This window comes from Sceloporus occidentalis, unplaced genomic scaffold (genome assembly GCF_023333645.1).
Source record: "Sceloporus occidentalis isolate IW3139 unplaced genomic scaffold, rSceOcc1.0.p SCAF_5, whole genome shotgun sequence".
NCBI lineage: Eukaryota > Metazoa > Chordata > Lepidosauria > Squamata > Phrynosomatidae > Sceloporus > Sceloporus occidentalis.
In genome coordinates this window covers 188417532-188438449 of record NW_028316985.1, presented here as the reverse complement: position 1 = coordinate 188438449, position 20918 = coordinate 188417532, and the positions used below count along the sequence as shown (strand labels likewise).

The window sequence follows — 20918 nt, the reverse complement described above, 5'->3', positions numbered from 1 at the left end:
AGGCTATGGAATTCTGGGAGTTGGAGTTGGTCGTGGGGCCCAGAGCTCTGCTCTGCTCTGGGCCCACATCAAACTCCAACTCCCAGAATTCCATAGCCTTGAGCCAGAAAAAGAGTTAAAGCGGGGCCAAACCATTATTTCTCCACTGTGGATTTAGTCATCACCGCGCTTATAGAAAGCGCGGGATGAGTCCTTCCTGAATCTTCGTTCGTGAAGTAAAGCCAGAGAGGGGGATTCAGCCTAACATTATTGTTATTGTTATTATTATTATTATTATTATTATCATTATCATCATTATTATCATTCTTATTAACATTTATATATAGAGCGCTGTGGCCGCATGATCTTTTGTAAAATTAAGTCCACTTCCTGAGATGCCTTTGGGGGAGTGACAGACTTATATATGACAAAGGGTTTTAAATCTGAATGGCCATCCTCACATGCCAGTGGCATATATATGTCTGTGCCTGGCTTCCACTCCACCAAATGCATCTGAGGAAGTAGCCTTAAGTCTAGGAAAGCTCATGCTGCCAACTTCTTTCTTTCATTTAGTCTCAAAGGTGCTGCAAGGTCTCTCTACATATTATTATTATTATTATTATTATTATTGCATCTAAATACATCTGAGGAAGTACACTGAAGTCTATGAAAGCTCATGCTGCCAATTTCTTTCTTCCATTGAGTCTCAAAGGTACCATAACATCTCTATTATTAATATTGTTATTATTATTACTAAAGTCTAGAAACCTCATGCTGCCAACTTCTTTCTTTCATTTAGTCTCAAAGGTGCTGCAAGGTCTCTCTACATATTATTATTATTATTATTATTATTATTATTGTTGTTGTTGCATCTAAATACATCTGAGGAAGTACACTGAAGTCTATGAAAGCTCATGCTGCCAATTTCTTTCTTCCAGTGAGTCTCAAAGGTACCATAACATCTCTATTATTAATATTGTTATTATTATTACTAAAGTCTAGAAACCTCATGCTGCCAACTTCTTTCTTTCAGTTAGTCTTAAAGATGCTGCAAAGTCTCTCTACATACCGATTCCACCGACTAACATGGCTATATCTTTGAATGCTACCAGATTATTTCTGCATGTGCAGATGCAGCCTAGGTTAGTCTTAAAAGTGCTAGTTAGATGCCCTTCTCCCCTCCATCTCCTTTTTCATGTGGGTCTTGTGCCATTGTTGCTTGGCTTTTTGTCTTCCAGGTAACCAGCAGCACCATCAAGAGTGAGGGGCGCCTGGCATGGCATTGCCCTGAGCTCCTGAAGCCCCAGCAGTGCCCTGGCTTTGTTGACCCCTGAGCCAGGAAAGCTGAGTCTTCTCAGGGACGGAAAGGCCATGGAGGGTGATCCCGGGTGCTTCCATCACTGAGCCATTCTCATGCGCCAGAGAGGCCTGCCCAGTGTGGCCCTTGCACCGTCCAGCGCCTGAGAGTAGCCACCACTGACCGTTCTGTGGCCTGACCACAGCTTCTCATTGGGCTTTGGGGCCTGGCAGGAGGCGTTCTTGCAAAACGAGACGCTTACAAAGGCCATAAAAGTCTGGTCACATATTTACAAAAGCTATTGGAGAAATTTGGGTTGTGAAGGCATTTCCAAGCGCCGTTTCCATGGGAATGCCTAAAAACATGGGAACGCTGTGGTCCGGTTGGGCGGATTCACACTTGGCTGGAGAGTCAGAGGAGGATCTGGAACAAAGGAGAGAGTCAGAAGCAGCCCAGGCAGCCTCACCGACTGGAAGGCAAAGAGGCCCACGGTGGCAGACGGGTGACTCATGGAAGTGAGTCAAGCTGCACATACAGAGCCAGCCACAACTGCCAGCCTCCAGGCCTCAGGCCAAGGCAGAAAGGGACACGTTTTTTGCAGGAGGAAAAGAAGTAGGTGACAGGCCTTTAAGTTGGGGACAAGGCCATTTCTTAAAAGAGGAGAGAAAGAGGAAGGGAGAGGAAATTTAAAAGGCTACTGATGCAGCTCAGTCTTGTAAAGCTCCTCTTAACAGCCTATTGCTGGGACCAGGCGCCTGACCGGTCCGTCTGTGACAAAGGGGGATGCGCACCTGAGAGTCTGCAGCTGCTTTGGACCCCGCTCTGTGGCTTCAGCAAGGCCGAATGTCCAGCAGTCCTTCTGCAAGATGGCCGGAGGGCTTACGGACACCGAGGAAGTCCTGCTTTTATTCTGGCATGGTTTTCACCATTACACACAGCTAGAGCACTGAGGTCCCACTTTAACTGTACCATTTTACATTCTCTTGGGATTTGTAGTTTGGGGAGGTACTTAGAAATCTCTGCCGGAGGATACATCATGAAACTGCAAGTCCCATGGGATGAGGCCACAGCGACTAAAGTGGGATGGAAGTGCTACAAGTGCGGTGGCTTGAGGCAGGCTTTGACACGGGTGTTCCTGTCGATGCCCAAGAGTTTGGAAGGGCAGGTGCCAAGGAATGCTGCTCCCAACCCACAGGGTACCACTGTTATTTTGCCTCTTACACAATGCATTTGTTGTGCAAAATAGCCAGAGATGATGCTGGGCAGATTGTGAGCAGTGCTCCCTTGTTCCCTGCCTTCTGGTGCAATAGGGCCCAGAGGTGGAGAACCAGACTTGCCAACCTCAGGCTGGCATCCAACAATCCTGATGGAGAAGAGTGTCCTTCCAAGTATCCCTTGGATCCAGTGTGACCCTGGAGCAGAGCCCAGCCAGCCATCCAGACTCCCCAAAGGAAGCCCACTGCTGCCGGCTGAAGGCAGCAGAAGGAGAGGAAGGTCTGCGCCAGATGGCTGGACTCAACAGGGAGGTCAAGGACTTGGATTTGCAGGACCTAAGAGCAGCAGCAGAGGACAGTGGGGTCATGGAGACGTCTCCCCTGCAGGTTGCCATGAGTTCGACTCAAGGGCACCTAAGAGCAACAACAACAACAACTCCTGCTCTAACGCTCAAAGCACTGTGCCACACTGGCTGCAATAAAAAGATGTACTCAGAGGAAGGTGTGCCATTGCTTTCCTCTAATGCTGAGAGAAAGTGACTTGCCCAGGTTTTGCAATCTTGACCACATCGTGCCACCTTTTGCCATCTTGACCACATTATGTTCCATGTCCCAGTTTGCATCTCTGAAATGTCAAGAGGTTATGCCCACCACCCTTTTCCCAGGATAGCTAGCTTATTCCAGGGAGGGTCTTTTCTTGTTTTTAAAACCAGGTATGCATTGCTTACCAAATCACCTAATCTGGTTGCTTGCTGGCATCCCCAGCAAAAACACAAACACACACACATAGTAAAACATTATGTAGAGAGATCTTGCAGCACCTTTGAGACTGACTGGAAGGAAGAAGTTGGCAGCATGAACTTCCTGAGACCAAAGTCTATTTCTTCTGATGTATTTGGAGGAAGCAGACTGCAGGAAAGCTCCTGCTGCCAACTTCTTCCTTTCAAAGGTGCTACAACATCTCTTCCATACTGATCCTACAGACTAACACACCTATATCTTTGAATGCTAAAATATTGTTAGGGAAAGTGTTGCCATCTGCAGAAGTGTTGCAGGCTCTTCAGCACAGTCTCTAAGATCTCCCCAGACCCACATCCTGGCACTGGACGGGGGAAAGGGAGGCAGGTTGGCAGTGGGCAGCTCTAACCCCAGCCCTTCACTTTGCAGCTGCCCAGGATTTTATTTATAAAGGAAATGGAGTGGTAAGAGGAGGGGGCCTTGTGGGCACAGAGGAGGCGTCTGTGGGCACACTGGCATCTTGTTGCGGAGCCCACTCGAAAGTATGGCTGGAGTACTTTGGTTTCCCCTCAAGATGCTCAGGATGGCTGCCAACCTTCCTGGTCTTCACAGACTGACCATTTCAGGCACACAGCCCAAGCCTGGCCAGGCGCCAAGGGTCACCCCTGCTTTCTTGGGCTGGCAATCCTTTCCTGCAAGATTCTGTGCTGAAGGAAGGTGGACCTCCCTTCTTCCCTGCCCTGAAGTGGGAATGCCATCTTTCAGCCCCAGAGATGAGTACAGAGGGGTGGGAAGAAGCCTCCATTCTGCTCAAGGCAAGAGACAACCTAGAGCTGCCTGTTTTGGGGGGTTTCTCAGAGAAAGGGGGCTCTTGTGCAACCTCCATTTTTCAAGCGCATTCCTTCACAGCAGCCTCTGAGAAAAAGAGAGAAGGCCCCAACTGTAGGCTCAAAGGCAAAAACAGACAAAGACGTGTTGAAACACGACAAGAGGCTGAACTTGAAAACTCAACCGTTGCCTCCTCTGAAGCCATTCGCGTTCCCTGGGCGGGAGGCTTGCTGTGTGGGCTGGGGCTCAGTACCTTGGAAGGCATCAAGCACCAATAAGGAATAAGGACAGTGGTGCCAAGAGGCATGTGCAGAGTGCAGCTCTTTCTCTCCTGCATCTGGGACCAGGGAGGCTTCCATGTCAGCAGGAGCAGCCGCTGACCAGGAGGCTTGGTGGATCCCAGATGTCTTAGGCTTTAACCATGGGAATCTATAGCCAGGGAGAAGCAGCAGGGTGTAGTGGTCATGCTCCAGCCACAAAAGGGGAGCCAGGCTGGGACCACTGAGGCCCATGTTCAATGCCCACAGGCATGTCCACACACACACAGAGAGTGGGACGCAATGTTTCTGGCATGGCCGCTGGGCCCCATCCCTGCCCCTCAGGCTCACCTCAGGCAGAGGGCTGCACTAAAGCAGGTGGGAGCCACATGGGCTCCAGCTGTTGTGGAACTGCAACTCCCATCAGCCCCTAACCCAACATAGGTAGAAGGTGAGGATGCTGGGAGGTGCAAACCAGCAACTCCCGGAAGGTGCAAGATTCCCCCCTTTGCTGTGAAGAGTCACCAGTGCTGCTTGAAGGACTTTGGAGAAGGTGTAATCATGGCCGAACCAGGCTGCCTTCAGCTGCCTTCTCTTCCACCAGTTCCTGATGGCCTCCCCTTAAACAAGTATCTGACTTTTACTTTCTCCATTGCATCCCAGAATCACAAATGTTCAAGGGACCTCAGAAGCCTAACCCTAACCCTGGTCCTGCCTGCTCCGGCCAGTGCAGGTATCCACAGCCAAAGCAAGATGCCCATCCAACCTCCCTCCGCTTAGCGGCTTCCCAAGAGGGAGAACCCACCACCCTCCAAGGCAGTCTCTTCCACTCTCTTGGCCAGTCCTTACAGTAAAGAAGCCTGTCCTGTTGTTTAGGATGCAAGGATCTCCTTGCCTTGCCCTCCGCAGCAGCAGAAAAGAAGCTCACTCCATCCTTCATGCACTGGCAGCCCTTCAGATTAAATACACATGGCTCTCTCACATCACTTTCCTCTCTCCTCCAAGCTAAACGTACTCTGCTCCCTAAGCCACCCCTGATAGGACTTGGCTTTAGGACCTTGGATCATCATCTTGGCCATCTTGCAATCGTCTGGACACAGTCCAACTGGTCAGCCTCCATAGTGATGCCCTGAACTGGCAAGGGGCACAGGCCAGGAGGGACTGGGGGATACCCCTAAAGCCAGACCGCTTGCCTCTTGTAATCCACTCTCCCCTTTGATTATGCGGCTAATTTTCCAAGGGTACCCTCCCTTCCTCCCTCCTTCTTCTCCTTTTCTCTCCTTCCTTCCTTCCTTCCTTCCTTCCTTCCTTCCTTCCTTCCTTCCTCCCCTCCACCTTCCCTGCTGCTGCTCCCCTTGGCCTGTGATAAGATCAAGGCCTCCTGCGAAAGGGAGCTGGCATCCCTCCATCTCTGAGCTGGCACTGGCTGCTGTGGGGCGGACGGGGACTTAAGAGGTGCAGCCTTGCTTTGCCCTCAGGCCAGTTGTGCAACAACCCACAGAGTCACTCTGGGGAAGTGAGGGGCGGCTGAGCCCTTCCTTGCCCCCAAGAGAACCCCTCAGCCTTGGACCACTGGCTCCACTGACGTCCCTTAGTCCCTCTGACCCAGAGAGAATGCCCCCAGAGGGTTTTCCCCATGACTTCACTGCCAAAGCAGCAAGAAGGGTGCACTGTGTTGTGACAGGAGGCCAGACTCATGCGCACACACAACAGAGATGTCGCAAGGAGCCCCAGGCACAAAGGGGGGTCTGTGTGTGTGAAACTGTCTCCTTTAGAGATCCCACTCTGAATGAATGCGAGATCTCAGCCCTGGAAGAGCATGGGAGATCCCACGGCACACTTTCCTCTTGTGTTGCACATGGATTTCTCTGGGTGAGTGGGCTAAAGCACACATAAAGAGTCAATATATGTCCGAGATACTCCCCTGGGGAGGCAGAGCGCCCTGTGTGACCCCAGCCATTCATTTCCCACGGGGCTGAAATGACCCCCACAAGGAGCTCCTTGTCTCCCACAACAACAACAACAACAACAACCGGGGCTTGTTTGGGAGCTGGAGGGTGCCTTGCGCCTGGCACTGCGGGTGAGGAAGCACCATCTCCCTCCAGCGCCTCCATCCCCACATCTTCTGGGCAGCAAGGCCAAGGGAGGCCGGACAGGTGCCCCATGGGAAGAGGAGGAGGAGGAGGCCAAGGCACCGCTGGCAGAGCTCAGGGCAGCTTGACGGAGAGGTCGGAGAAGATGGATGCGGAGCCTGCAATGAGAGACTCACAGGGACCAGAGAGCTGGAAGGGGCTGCAAGGGCCAGCTAGTCAGCCACCTTCGTTGTTGTTGTTAGCCACCCTCCAGCTGGTCTCAAGTCATGGCTGTCCTCTGGAGGAGACGCCTCCCAGACTCCTTGTCCTCCACTGTGCTTCTCAATTCTCGCAGACTGATGCTCATGGCCTCCCTGACGGAGTCCATCCACCTCAAGCATGGTCTTCCCCTCTTTCGCTTTCCTTCCATTTCCCTAACATCATGGCTTTTTCTCATGAGTCCTGCCTTCTTGTGATGTGGCCAAAGTATGACAGCCTCAGTCTTGCCATCTTGCTCCCAAGGAGATTTCAGGCTCGATGGGACCTATTTCTTTGTCCTTTTGGCTCAGCACTCTTCTCCAGCCCCACATCTCCAATGCACTGATTCTCTTTTTGTCCTGAACTGTCCATCTCTCGCACTCATACATGGCAATGGGAACACACTTTGCTCTTTAGGGGCTCTTCTAGTTCTTTCAGGGCTGCCCTCCCCATTCTTAGCCTTCTTCTGACTTCTTGACCGCAGTCCCTATTCTGGTCAATGTTTGACCCAGGTATAGGAGCTCTTTTACTATTACTGTTATGTCTTCCTTGCCAAGGCTGAATGTGTGAAGATCCAGCCTCTTGCCACGCACTAATCCTCAGCTAAAGTGCTGCAGAGGGGGCCTTTGTTTAAGGATCTCCAAAGAAGGTAGGTCCAAGTCATCTTCTGAGGCAGCTCTAACCATTAGCACCCCTTCCCCACATTCAGCTGTTCTTTGGGGTCCCCCACAGACAGACAGACAGACAGACAGACAGACAGACAGACAGGGTTTTGGCCCCAGAGCCAGCCTGGGACCTTCTCTGAGCAAAGCCGGGGCTCTGACACTGAGCTTTGCTCCCAAAATAAAAGGCTCTTTGGTTCTGAGGTCCAGAGTCCACTTAGTGTGCTCTAGGCAGCAGGACCGGAACCCGGAACCCCCAGGGCCTGCTCCAAGTCCAGTCATGGAGCTGATGCCATGGAGACCCTGGCTCCTGGATCAGCCGGGCATCTTTAAAAGACAACAACTGAGCTGACCCATAGGAACCCCAAGTTTGTTACAGCAGAAGCCAGGACAGACTTCCCAGGGGAGCATGTGCGCAGTTAGCTCAGTTTCACTGTCAAGGAATCCTGGGATTTGTAGTTTGGCAAGTCCTTTAGGCACAAGCAGAGACCTTGATGTCCCTCCCCAAACTACAGGTCCCGACACAAAAGAGTAGTGAGTGCGAATGCTCACCTGGGACAGGGCAGACTGCTTTAGCTTGGGAACATCAGACCGCAATGTTGTCAGCCAACAGGGCTTGGGCTGTGGGTGCGTCTGAACATGAGAAAAGCAGCTTCTCCCACTCCACCCATTGCTGGCAGGTGTGTGTGTGTGTGTTTCTGGGCAGCTGCAGGTGGGCGATGGAGGCAGAGACGCCACTGAGGGTGGGCCTGAATGCCCCTTTGCCCAGGGCTCAGCAGCCCTGCCCTCCCCCTGGCCTTGCGGTGCCCACCTCTCCCTCCCTGGCAGAGCTCTGGGCTGCCTTTGAGCAACTGGGGAGGACCCTCCTAGATCCAGGGTGTTTGTGTGTGTTCCTGACAGGAGCATTCAAACCCACAAGGCAGTGATACCTTTATGGAGCCAACCAAAATGCACATTATAGGGGCTGCAAGCTTTTGAAGCTCCACTGGCTGCTGCTTCTTCTTCTTCTTCATGAGGCTGAGATGTTCAAAATGAAAGAAAGAAAGAAAGAAAGAAAGAAAGAAAGAAAGAAAGAAAGAGGTTGAGGATGCTATTCCTAGCCCTGCCTTTGGTCCAGATGTTGAGAGAGGAGGGAAGGGTCTTCATGCCGGAGGGCCAGCGCTTCCACTGCAGGAGTCTATGGGAGAAACATGGGGGGGGGGCTTTTGGGAGGGGAGGCCTCTGGCTTGAGGGCCCCCGGTGCCCATGCCATTGAGGGCTATGGGGTCAAGGGGGCCCAGAGGGAAAGGGCCCAACCAAACGGGGGCCCGGGGGGGGGCTTAGGGGCCCGGGGGCATTGGGGCTAGTGGCCCAGAGAGGCCAGGGTCAGACGGAGGGCTCTATGGGCCCCAGCAGGGCATAGGGGCTTAGGGCCCCTTTAGCAGCTGGCCTTGGGGGCCCGGGGGGCCCATGTCTGTAAGCAGCCCCCGTGGCTGCATAGGTCTTCAAGGGGGCCCCAGAGGGTCCAAGAGCAAAGGGGCCCAGGGACTGAGGGGCAGGAGCAGCAGCAGGGGCCGGGCCGGGAGCAGTCCAGTCCGGGCGGGCCTCCTTCCCTGGCCGCCGCAGGGGACGGGGCGGTCCGGGGCGGCTCCTCCCGCCCGGCCGCTGCTCCTCCTCGGCGGGGCCCAGGGGCTGCCTCCCGTCCTTTGGCTCCGGCCGAGCGAGGCTCCAGGGTCGGGATGTTCCAGAGGCAGCAGCGGAGCCGGGCGACGGTGGCGCGGGGCTCGGCCCTGGAGATGGAGCTCCGCCGGGGCCGGTTCCGGCTCAGCCTCCTCGAGGAGCCCGAGCAGGTCAGCCTCCCTCCTCCGCCCGGCTGCCCGGGACTCCTGCCTTCCTTCCTTCCTTCCTTCCTTCCTGCCTTCCTTCCTTCCGCTCCGGCTGCCAGGGCCCGCTTCCCCGGAGGGACTCCCCAGCGCCTCCGCCGACTCTCGGCCTCCCAGGAGCCCCGCCGGGGCGGGGGCCGAAGGCTGCATCCGCACCGGAGAAAGAAGGACCCGGCTTGGCGCCGCTTTCAGCCTCCTGGCTCAGGGCTGTGGGATGGATCCTGGGAGCCCCCCCCCCAACACGCTCCAATTCCCAGAATTCCATAGCCTCCAGCCAGGAGGCTGACAGCGGCGCCAAGCCGGGTCCTTCTTTCTCCGGTGCGGATCATCTTCAGCGCTAAACTCTGGGTTCAAATGCTTCCAGCCCCTTCGGGCCGCCCCCGAAAAGCCTTGCTTGCCCCGCAGAGAGAGCTCCCGGAGCCCCCCAGAAGGCCTTCCTCCAGCCCCCCCTCCTCCTCCTCCTCCTCCTCTTCCCAGGGCTCTCTGGGGCTGGACTTTCCCAGAAGCCCCTCGCCATCCTCGGAGGGAAAGGGCTTCAAGGCGCCCAGCAGCAGGGCTCCCCAAGCTCTGCCCTCGAAGGGCTTTGGACTCCAGCTCCCAGAATCCCCGGCTCTTCTTGGCCAAGGCGGCGGAGGGCTCTTCAAGGGACTTGGCCGCCCTCCTGGGTCTTCGCCCCCAGGATCCCCGTCGGTCTGCTTCTTTCTCCCTCTCCCTGAGGAGGAGGAGGAGGAGGAGGACTCCTTTCGCTCTCTCTGAGACGGCCCTGGCTCAGGGCGAGGGAATGCTGGGAATGGTAGTTCTGTGAGACAAAGAGCTCTACCCTTCCCAGGATTCCCTGTTACTGAGCCAGGGCAGTTAATACTGTGGCCCCAAAGTGGGTTATTTCTGCAGTGTGTTGTGGACCCTTTCCTCTTCATGCTGATCCTATGGGCTTCTGCATCAGCCAACAGTAATAATATCAAGACAACTGTCGATCAACAACAAAAGACCGACATAAAAACATATCTGGCAGCATTAACTCCACATAAACAGAGACAGAAGAAACACACCAACAGAAGCCACTCGCCCAAAGGCTCCCCAAAGGCCAAAACAAGGGCCGGGGATTCTGCTTTTTGTAAAACTGTCTTTTAACAAACCTAAAGAGAGAAAATATCAGTCATTTTCATTATATATATATATATATATATATATATATATATATATATATATTTACATATTACCCTCTTTGCATCTCTGGCTGGAGTCTGAGGAAAAGGATTAACCCCCAAAGTACAGTCTCCAGATCCAGGGGAGGAATGGTGCCTCGCCATTCTGCTCTGGTCAGGCAGCCTCCCCTGGAACAGCCCTGGGTCCAGTTCTGGGCATCAGCAGTGAGAACCTGGAGCCATGTGTCCAGAGGAAGGGGACTAAAATGGGGAGATGCTGGGGGTGTTTAGCCTGAGAAGAGAAGGTGAAGAGGGGATATGATGAGAGCCCTGTTTAAGTATTTCAGGGCTTGTCAGGTTGAGGAGGGAGCAAGCTTGTTTTCTGCTGCTCCAGGGAATGGGACCCAATGGAGGAATGGATGCAAACTCCAGGGAAAGAGATTCCATCTCAACATTCGGAGGAACTTTTGGAGAGTAAGAGCTTTTTGACAGTGGAAGAGACTTTATTGCCGAGGGGTGAGCTCCTTCCTTGGAGGCTTTTAAGCAGAGGTTGGATGGCCATCTGTCAATGGGGATGCTTTGAGGGAGAGTTCCTGCATGGCAGAAGGGGGCTTCATGGCCCTTGAGGTCTCTTCTAACTCCAGTTTCCAAATGACTCTATAGACTCAGGCTTAAATAAACCAGTTGAAGGTGCAACTGGATCCTTTCTTCCTTTCCCCGCTTTTCTTTTTCGTTCTGTCATACTGAGGATGGGTCTATCCTGTTTGCTCTGTCATATCGAGGGTGGAGCAAACTTGATTTCTGCAGCTCCAGAGAGGAGGACCCAGAGCAATGGATTCAAACTACAGGAGGAGATGGTGTTCTGTGGGTTTTTGGGGGGCTCTGGGGCCATGTTCTAGAAGGGTTTATTCCTGAGGTTTTGCCGGCTTCTGTGGCTTCAGTGTCTTCAGGGAATGAAGAGTTTCCATCTAAACGTTAGGAAGAGCTTTCTAAGAGGGAGAGCTGTTCAAAAGTGGAAGACGCTGCTCAATGGAGGCTGCTGGAGTCTCCTTCTTTGGAGGTTTTTAAACAGAGGGCCAGAGGGCCACTGGTCCCAGGGAAGAGGCCTTGGATGGCGGAAAGGAGTTGGCATGGATGGCCCCTGGAGGTCTCTTCCAGCCCTTGGAGCCCATGAGTCTATGGCTCATCCTTTTTACCAGTCACTTCCTTGGCCCTGTTCAGATGACCTCTTGCTTTGGGTTGGCAGATGGGCACCTTTCCTGATCTCTGGTAGGCTTTCTAGCTGAGCTTCTGTTATTATAGGCCCAAGGCATCCCTTTAAACTGTCTTTTTACAAGTTGCTCCTTCTGGAAGTCCAACTTGATGACTCTGAGGGACCTTCAGGGCTATTTCTCGCTTGTGCATCTAACTGGCATTGCTAGTGACCAAGGCTTCTGTCCAGTTGAGCCACCTTTGCGCCGCATGCCACAGTCATAATGACACTGTTTACCCTGAAGTCTGTGGTTCCCTCCATGCTGATGGTTCCACACGGACGTATGTGGCTCAGTTGCTTAGGATATCTAGGGTTTCCCCTTGTTTTTATGCATCTGTCCCATCTGGGAAGGGTAGTTGGAGTCACTGATGCCTGCCACAGTTGTTTCCTTTGGGTGTTTCCCCATTTGCTTTCCCAAGTGGCACTGAGTGTTTTGGTGGAGAGCAAGAGCATCCCTTCAGAATTAAATGTGGGCTGGGCATTGCCCCATGACCTAGTCTGGGGCTGGCCCTGCCATTAGGCAAACAGAGGTAGCAGCAGAAGATGCCAGCTGTCGCGAAAGGATGGCAAGTAGCTATTCAACTGAGTGGTTGTTGTCCTTTCTCCGCCAGGGGTCTTTCCGCAGTGCCAGAGCCATGCTGTCTTGTGGGTTCGTGTGCCTTGGCTTGGGTGAGGAGGGGCACCATGTTCTGGTCTGCCTCATAAAAAGGGGGAAGGGGCAGGCGGGGGCCTCTAAGACTCAACTGGTTTTTATTTTTGCATGAGCTTGGTGGATATAAACCCACTTCTTCAGATGGATTATCGAGTGATATTAAGGTGGTGTAAAGCAAATTTACAGAGTTGTGGGAGTAGGAGGAAACATAATAGGATCCAGAAAGATTCAGGTCCTGTCCTCTAGATTTTCCAGAGGCTGGGTGAGTTGATAAAGGCCTATCAGATGTTTGTGTGTCCAGTTAATGTTGACGTCAGAAGTTCATAAATCTGTTTACCAAGGGTCAGTTTTGTGGGCTTCAGGATTCTCGCTGTCTGCCTCAGTCAGCAAAATGTCTGGGGACAGTTCTGCCCTGTTTGCAGCCTATTTCCATTGCGGCAGCACTTGGGAAATGAACCAAACCTTTAAGGTGGGACAGGTGAAAGTGTGAAGTCACAGCTGAGTGCATCTGAGCATGGCAAGAGTGCCTTTCTGTGGCTACTGAACAGCCTCCTGGGCTTTGTCCTGGACCACTGGCCTGGATGGCTGGGATGCATGAGACCGCCTCGTCCTTTGGATCCTGCCAGGTGGTGCTTTTGGGAGCCAGGCCCAGGAGAACAGGGCTGGGGGAGTGTGGGGCCCACCAGGAGCCAGGACTACTGACTCCCCATCCCCCATATCTGGACTCTGGCTGGCACCGTCCCTTGGAGCAAAGCGGCCAGCTCCCTCCCACGCTCTTCTTTGGGCTGTGCCTGGAGGTGGGGACAGGCCAGGTGCCCCCTTCATAGCTCTGCCACCAAAAGGGCGGGTGCCACAGTTCCCCAGCCCTGAAGAAGGAGGACAAGAACAAAGGCTCCCTTGTTGGCCTTCCTGATGAGATTGCTTCCTTCCGGCTAAAAGCCGCCCCTCCTTCCTTCTCTCTAGCAGGCCTTGCAGAGACTTCATTGCCTTCTGCTTTGGCTTAGCCCTTCCGCTCGGGGCCATGTCCACCAGAGAAGCCTCTGCCCGAAAGGTGCTCCTCTTCCTGCATCCTTCCAGATGCTCCTGATTTCAGGATTTGGGGCCTGGCCTTGCTTAGCTGCCAAAATCAGCTGAGAGTGGCATGTGGTTGGCAATGACTGCTGGAGCTAAGGCCTTTGCCCTTGCCCTGAGCCAGACCTTTGATGGTCCATCTGAGCCCAGCATTGCCAACTCTTTCCAGAGACGCTGCTGAGGAATGCGCTTAGACCTTCTCCAAGAGGAATGTGGGAAGCTTCCCTGATGCCCAGCCAGACCCATGGGAGTCCACTTAGCCCAGTGTTGTCAACACTGACCAGCAGCCATGCTCTCCAGGGTTTCATTCAGGCATGATTCAGCCCTGCATTCTGCCTGGAAATCCCTGGTCTTTTATCCAAAGAAGTACTCATGCAGCCCAGCTCTGTCCAGCTTCTGGCCCAGGACTGCCCTTCTCTTCTGCAGTTCCTGTAGTGACCCAGAGACCTTCCAGTTCCATTAAAAACTTTATGTGAGGCAGAATTCAGAGACATAGCTGTGCTAGTCTGGAATAGTGGCATAGCCACCCCATCCCCACAAGGAGGCTCCTGGCCAGTTCACCAGATCACCTTTCTGGTTCCCAGACTGCGCAGACCACATTCCCAAACCCCCTCCGCCATTCATAGTGCCACCCATCCACCTTGGCCTCAGCGGACATCTTTCCTCCCACCTTTGTCCCTCAACAGTCATTGTTGAAACTGAATTTGTCCCTTCCGCCAGACCCACAGGTTTTGCATTTCTATGGCAAATCTGATTGTAAAGGTCCTTCCTGGGTACCACTTCACTCCATGCATCGAAGTAGAACATAGTCTGGGAAAGCTTCAATAACAACTCCTTTTGCTGAGTTAGTCTCAAAGATGCTGCAGCATCCCTTTGCGCTTGAGGCAGAGAGTGGAGTTTGTTGGATTAGGGGGGACCCTAAGCAACTCTGGATCTGACCCTCCAGGATTCAAAATGGGAATACGGGCCCTGCCTGGAAACGTGCCTCTTAGTTTATATGGCAGCCACCCCAGAGCCACTTGGATGCAGCCATCTTTCCAGACTGGACAATCCAAGTCTCCTGGCCTCTGTTTTGGTCTGGGGGCTCAGGAGGCCATTGGCCCATCTTGGACCTCAGAGTTGCTGAGGAGGAGGGAATCTGTGGAGCTCCAGGGGTTCAGCTCTGGACTCTGCTGGCATCAAATTAAGACTGAACCAGGCAGCCAGGATGGCAGGGGTTTGGGGGAAGAAAAGACCAATGCAATCAAAATAACTGCAATGTCCAGACAAGAGAGAGAGAGTCTTTGCAGGGCTGTCCAGCTGCAATTCCTCCTTGTTACTTGAAGCAAATAGCTTGTTTGTTGCAGGCTGTCCTTGTGGGACGAAGAGCTCAGTGGCAGAAGATGGCCGGTGCCAAGACACTGGGGCTAAACTGGACCGGGGGGGGGGGGAATGTTCAATTTCCCAGCTCTCTAGGCTTGCCCTTCTCTCTCTCGGACTCCAGAGGAAAGACATGACAGGATCCCCAGGAATTTGCCCCTTTTCTCAGCTCATTTCCTGAAGAAAGGGAAGGTCATGAGAAACTTGCGGAGGACCACTTGGAAGTCCAAGGCCACAGGCAGCCCTGGCCGGATGAAGTCCCATTCCCAGAAAATCAGAGGCACAGGAACCGCTTTGAGCTGGACAGGCTCTGAGAGGTCATCCAGCCCAACCCCACATTCCCATAACAGCATATACTAATAGCAAACTCAGTTCTCCGGAGTTCAGAGTGGGTTTCCCATTCCCTTCCTCTCAGGCAAAGAGAGTGGGTCTTACTCAAAGTCACCCAGTGGGTTTCCATGGCTGAGCAGAGAGGGATTTGAACCCTGGTCTCCAGCATTCCTATTAGACTACCTGGACCCCTGCTCTGGCTCCAGGTGGTCATTCAGGGGACAGAAAACCAAAGGTAGTGCATGAGGCATGGGGGGGGGGTCTGACCTGGGAGGGGTCTTGGTGGCTGGAAACTGGCACAGGAGCATTCCCCCACCCACACACCATTTTCTTGCCAAACCTGTTTGTACATGATGTTTAAACATTTGCAGGGATATCATGTTGAGGAGGGAGCAAGCTTGTTTTCTTCTGCTCCAGGGACTACAACCTGGAGCAATGGATGCAAGCTCCAGGAAAAGAGAGTCCACCTAAATGTGAGGAAGAACTTTCTAACTGTAAGAGCTGTCCATCCGTGGAATACGTTGCTGCCTCCGCAGATGGTGGTGGAGTCTCCTCTGGAGGCTTTAAAGCAGAGGCTGGATGGCTATCCGTCACAGGGAGGGCTTTGACTGAGAGTTCCTGCATGGCAGAACAAGGGTCGGACTGGGTGGCCCTTGGGAGATCCTTTTGATTCTATGATTCTCTAATAAGGTGTTTTGTTCCCCATAACTATCTCTTATATTGAAGGATTGGGAAGGGGGGAAATTACACTTCTTTTCAAGAGAAGTCTCTAAGCCATGGCTGGACAACTTTATGCATCTGTTGGCCAGTTTTCTGTCCTGGGCTCTCTTCTGGGGCTGCCAAAAGGCACCAGAACTGGGCTGGGAGCCAGAAATAACTGGAGTCCATTGAAAAATTTGGTATTTTTGGATGTTAAACATGGAGCCTGCTTGCATCAGCGTTCCCCGAGGCTTGGAAGAGAGGCAACCCAACCAGGACATGGGCACAGGGACACCCTGAATGCTGTTTTTGGGGTCAAGAGAGTGTGTGTCGGGGGGGGGGGAGGTTAAGAGATTTGGCCAGCCTGGGTCCCCTTGATCTCATCTGGCTTTGTAAGCCAAGCAGAGCCAGGCCAGGAGCTGAGAAGACCTCCAGCCAGGGAGGGGGGGGGGATGCCGAAACCTTGGGGTCAGCCATGCCTGTCGCCCGCCAGAGGTTTCAAATAACACTGAAAGGCCGCACTAAGAATTTCAGTCTCTGTGCTTAGATTTGTGGCTGCAAAGGCAGTGGCTGCCAATTTCATGTTAATGTTATGACAATCACAGTCCCATGATGCTGTTTAACTGTGTGTTTCGTTCCATGTTAATATACGTGGCGCTCATGGCGCTGCTCCTGGAAAGCCTGGTTCTGGATCTCAGTCGGGATTGATGCATTTTAGTGCGTTCATAAATATTATGGAGTTGGAGCTGAGTCCTGCACTCATTTCAGGGTGCCTCGTTTCAAGGAGGATCTGGACAAGTTGGAGCAGGTTCAGAGAAAGGGAACAAGGAAGAGAAGAGGCGTGGGAAGCAAAATGTACGAGGAAAGGCTGAAGGAGCTGGGCTTGTTCAGCCTGGTGACCAGAAGATGGAGGAATAACAGGAGCCCCCTCTTTAAATGCCCCCAGGGCTGCCCCAGAGAGGAGAAGGCAGGCCTGTTCTTGCCGGCCCAGAAGGAAGGGCCAGCTCTAATGGTTTTAAGTTGCAGGAGGGTAGGTTTAGGCTGAACATGAGAAGGAATTTTGGGGCTATGCAGACCGCTCCTGCAGGCGCCTCTATTTTTGCCAGATCAGGGGCACGGCAATCACACACTGCGGCCCTGATCTGGCCTTTCCAGGGTGCTCCTTCAGTGCTGCGTTGTGCGGATGCAGCGCCAGAGGAGCACTGTGACGCTGCGCACCATGTGGTGCAGCATGCAGTGTCATGGGGCCCCGGGGGGCAGAGTCTGGGTGTGTGTCATGGAGACGCTATGCCCTGAATCTGTCCCCAGGCCGTCTGAGGAGCCCCTTTGCCACAGAGATAGCAACTCAGCAGTAGGACCAATTGCCAGGTGGCTGTGGTGGCCTGGAAGCCTTTGAACCGGCTTCAGCTGTTGCCAGCTGCACCCTTTCTTGCGGAAGTGCCTGGCCACAGTGGTTCATGCCTTGGTTACCTCCCAAGTAGACTACTGTAATGCTCTCTACATGGCACAGCCCTTGAAAAGTGTTTGGAAGCTGCAGCTAGTGCAAAAAGATGGTGTGAGGTGTTCATTTTGGAGAGCAGGTGACACCTGTCTTGCAAGAACTCCACTGGTTTCCAATCTGGATTTCAATTCAAGGTAGAACCATGTCTGGCTCTCTGGAGCAGCAGAAAACAAGCTTGCTCCATCCTTAAATATTTAAACATGACGATCATGTCACCTGTTAACCTTCTCTTCTCCCATAGCAGCTTCTCAGGGGGCTTGGTGGTCTCCAGACCTTTCTCCATTTGGTGCTGGTGCCGACTTGGGATGATGCCCCAAATGACTTGGGCCAGGGCAGCTGACTGACCAGTGCCTTCTCCCATATGGGCCCGCCAGAAATTTGAGATCACCCTGTTGCGTGTCTATGTACCTTGTGAATTTAGGTTGGTGGGTACACATAAAGGGCTTTTGTCGGTAGCAGGGCCTTGACCATGAAACTCCCCATCCACTGAAGTAAGTCTGGCTCCCTGCTTTTAAGTTTGCAGCTGGCATCCAAGACAGTGCTGCCATGAAGGGCATCCAGGGTTTAAAACTGCAGTTTTAACAGTTTCAAAACTGGATTCTAGGGTTGTTGTTAGTCTGCTTTGGGGAGTTTTTAGAGAGCACTTGGATGTGTTTTAGAATGTTTCTATCTCAGCATTGCTTTAATTGATTTCCATTTGTCCATCTCCTCTGGAGCTCCTGTGGGCTAGAAATAGGGAAAGAAGCGTATTTGTAAATTTCGTAATTATAATTAATTTGTGCCACTTTTATTAACTGAGAATTTTGCACTCCTACGCTATTGATTCTTCTTTGTTGATTCACTGGTGCCATTGTGTGCTTTCGAGCCCTTTTAGCATTCTGGTGTTGCCAGTCGGAGTTGGCAGAAGTGGCCTAGGTGGACCTTCAAGGGCCAGGCTCTGGACAAGGGCAGTCCCTCGTGTTCTCATGCTGGAGGTCCTGGGTTCAATTCCCTGCATCTGCAGGAAGGGTTGGGAAAGAAGCCCTGGAGAGCCACCATGCCTGCTGTCAGTCAGAGCCGGGAGAACTGGCCCAGGTGGACCCTCAGGGCCTGGCTCCATGAAAGAACTGCCGCAGGGATGCCTCTGGAGAAGGAGAGGATGCTGGACTGTTGGTGCCTCTTGGTCAGTGGCTGCCCAGACCCCTCTCTGGTCTCCGTTTGTATGATTTGGGACGGGGCACCTGAAATGGGGGATCTGCTTGTGTGTCCTTGCTTTCGGGGCATGTTGCATTCCTTGTGATGTTGCTGCATTTTCATAGAATCGTAGAGTTGCAATAGACCCCAAGGGCCCTGATCCAGCCCAACCCCCCTTCTGCCATGCAGGAAATCTCAATCAAAGCCTCCCCATTGACAGATGGCCATCCAGCCTCTGCTTAAAGACCTCCAAAGAAGGAGATTTTGCACTCTCTGTGCAGCCGAACCTGAGTGGCGCTTCCGCTGGAAGGAGGGGAGGCGGAGGGTGGACAGGGCCTGAAGCGGAGATGCCTCATCCAAAGGGTCACCATGAGTCTCGGCTGACACTTAGCTATACCAACAGGCTAGAGGCCAGACGATTTGAGCCAGTTCTGCCGGAGTAAGTGGCCCTTCCACATTCGCTGGGTTTGGGGTGAAAGATCCCTGTGGATGTGGAAAAAACCCCACTGTTCTTTTTACCTGAGAGGGCACCTCTCTAGGAATCTCCAGGTCCTCCAGTGCAACTCTATGGTCAACATCTGCCAGAAGTTAATAACAGAATCATGTTGGAAGGACCTATGGCTGTTTTAGATTTGTAAGCTGCCTTGAGTCCCTGTACTGGGAGGAAGGCCGATCGAAAGAAACATATCAACAACAACGACAACGATAACAATACAAATGCCTAGAGAAGCGTTTCCTCTAAAAACGTTTAGGTTCTCCAGCACAAGTCTATGGCCAACTTCTGGCAGCGTTGCGCTTGAGGAACTAGAGATTCCTAGAGAGAACGTATTAATCAAACCCGCAAATACTCAAACCCACAAAAGTCAAAGCCACAAATGTGGAGGGCCAACTGTGCATGGTTTTACGTTGTCTTAAACTGGGTTTGAGAGTAACTGAAAGACAGGAGCCAGCAGCATGAGCTTTTGTTGACTTGAGCCTCCTTCCTCCGATGCATTTGGATCTAAAGAGATCTTGTAGCACCTCTGAGACTAAAGAAGGAAGTTGGCAGCATGAGCTGTCCTAGACTTCAGTCCACTTCCTCAGATGCATTTGGTGGAGTCTGAGGAAGCAGAGGAAGTAGACTTTAGCCTAGGAAGGCTCCTGCTGCCAACCTCTTTCTTTCAGTTAGACTCAAAGCTGCTCCAAGGTCCCTCCATTGTAGACTGAGCCTACAGACTGACACGGCTCTATCTTTGAATTCTACCACTTTGGTTCTGAAGAGTGTTGCTTTAACTTGGCAGATGGTTGAGTATGTTTTCAGCCTGCTTCAACGGCTCTTGCTTTATGCTGCACTGAGATGCTTGGACAGCCCAGAGTTGCTGGCCGGCCTTTGGACGCTGCTGCGAGGAACGCTTGCGCCGGTCAGTCCTGAGTTGTTGGTGGAGGCAGGCAGCTCTGTGAAACCTCGCAGGGCTGTCTGTCTGTCTGAATCCTAGACTCACACGTGTGCCATGCGTGTGCCACCATCCAGGTTCAGTGCTGTCCTTCTCTTGCCATGGCTGAAGTGCTGCCTGGACAGTAGGGGGCAGCGTGGGTCAGGCCTAAGCCTTGGGCCTCCCACTCCGACTGGTCATCACCCATGGAGCTGTGCCCCCATCTGCCCCTGGAAGGGTGACCGGGCGTCCTCCTTTTCCAGGACAGTGTCCTATAGCTTTCTCTCCTGAGGAATTCCAAAACATTCTCCATTTTGAGCACGACTAGGAAGCATGCATTTATATTTATATTATTTATATTATATTACTGCACTTAGGGCGGAAAAATGAAATGCAGATACAGGATCATGGGGGGCACCTGGCTGAATGTACATGTGAAAGGGATCTGGGAGTCCATGTAGACCACAAGTTGAACATGAGTCAAGAGTGCGATGCGGCAGCTAAAAAGGCCAATGCGATTTTAGGCTGCATTAATAGAAGTATAGTGTCTAGATCAAGAGAAGTAATTGTGCCACTCTATTCTACTCTGGTCAGGCCCCACCTGGAATAATATTGTGCCCAGTTCTGGGTTCCACAGTTCAAAAATGACATTGAGAAACTGGAGCCATGTGTCCAAAGGAGGGCGACTAAAATGGTGAAAGGTCTGGAAACCAGGGAGCCCTATGAGGAAGGACTCAGGGAATTGCTGGGGATGTTTAGACTGGAGAAAAGGAGGTTAAGAGGTGATATGATAGCCCTGTTTAAACATTTGAAGGGACGCCATATTGAGGAGGGAGCAAGCTTGTTTTCTGCTGCTCCAGAGAATAGAAAAGATGGAGCAATGGATGAGAATTCCAGGAAAAGGGGTTCCAGCTCAACATGAGGAGGAACCTCCTGAGAGTCAGGGCTGTTGGACAGTGGAAGACACTCCTTCCTCGGAGATTGTGGTGGAGTCTCCTTCTTTGAAGGTCTTTAAACAGAGGCTGGATGGCCATCTGCCAAGGGGCATGCTTTGATTGAGATTTCCTGCATGGCAGAAGAATGGGGTTGGACTGGATCAGGGCCCTTGCAGTCTCTTCCAACTGTACCATTCTATGATTCTATGAGTGTTTTACCAT

The 20918-nt window shown here is 52.5% G+C and overlaps 1 protein-coding gene and 1 long non-coding RNA gene across 3 annotated transcripts in view; both read left to right on the top strand.

Moving 5' to 3' along the window:
* The first annotated feature begins 862 nt into the window (after positions 1 to 862).
* LOC149313344 (uncharacterized) lies at positions 863 to 1877 on the top strand. The gene is made up of 3 exons (XR_016281461.1): positions 863 to 929; positions 1013 to 1121; positions 1218 to 1877. It is a non-coding gene; the product is annotated as an uncharacterized LOC149313344 (long non-coding RNA).
* A 7123-nt stretch (positions 1878 to 9000) lies between these two features.
* RTKN (rhotekin) overlaps positions 9001 to 20918 on the top strand; it is a 40523-nt gene continuing 28605 nt past the window's right edge. For both annotated transcript variants that reach the window (XM_089526497.1, XM_089526501.1), the window contains exon 1: positions 9001 to 9134. In XM_089526497.1, coding sequence (XP_089382623.1) covers positions 9024 to 9134 — 111 coding nt within the window. In that variant the 5' untranslated portion in view covers positions 9001 to 9023. The remainder of the gene's footprint in view (positions 9135 to 20918) is intronic.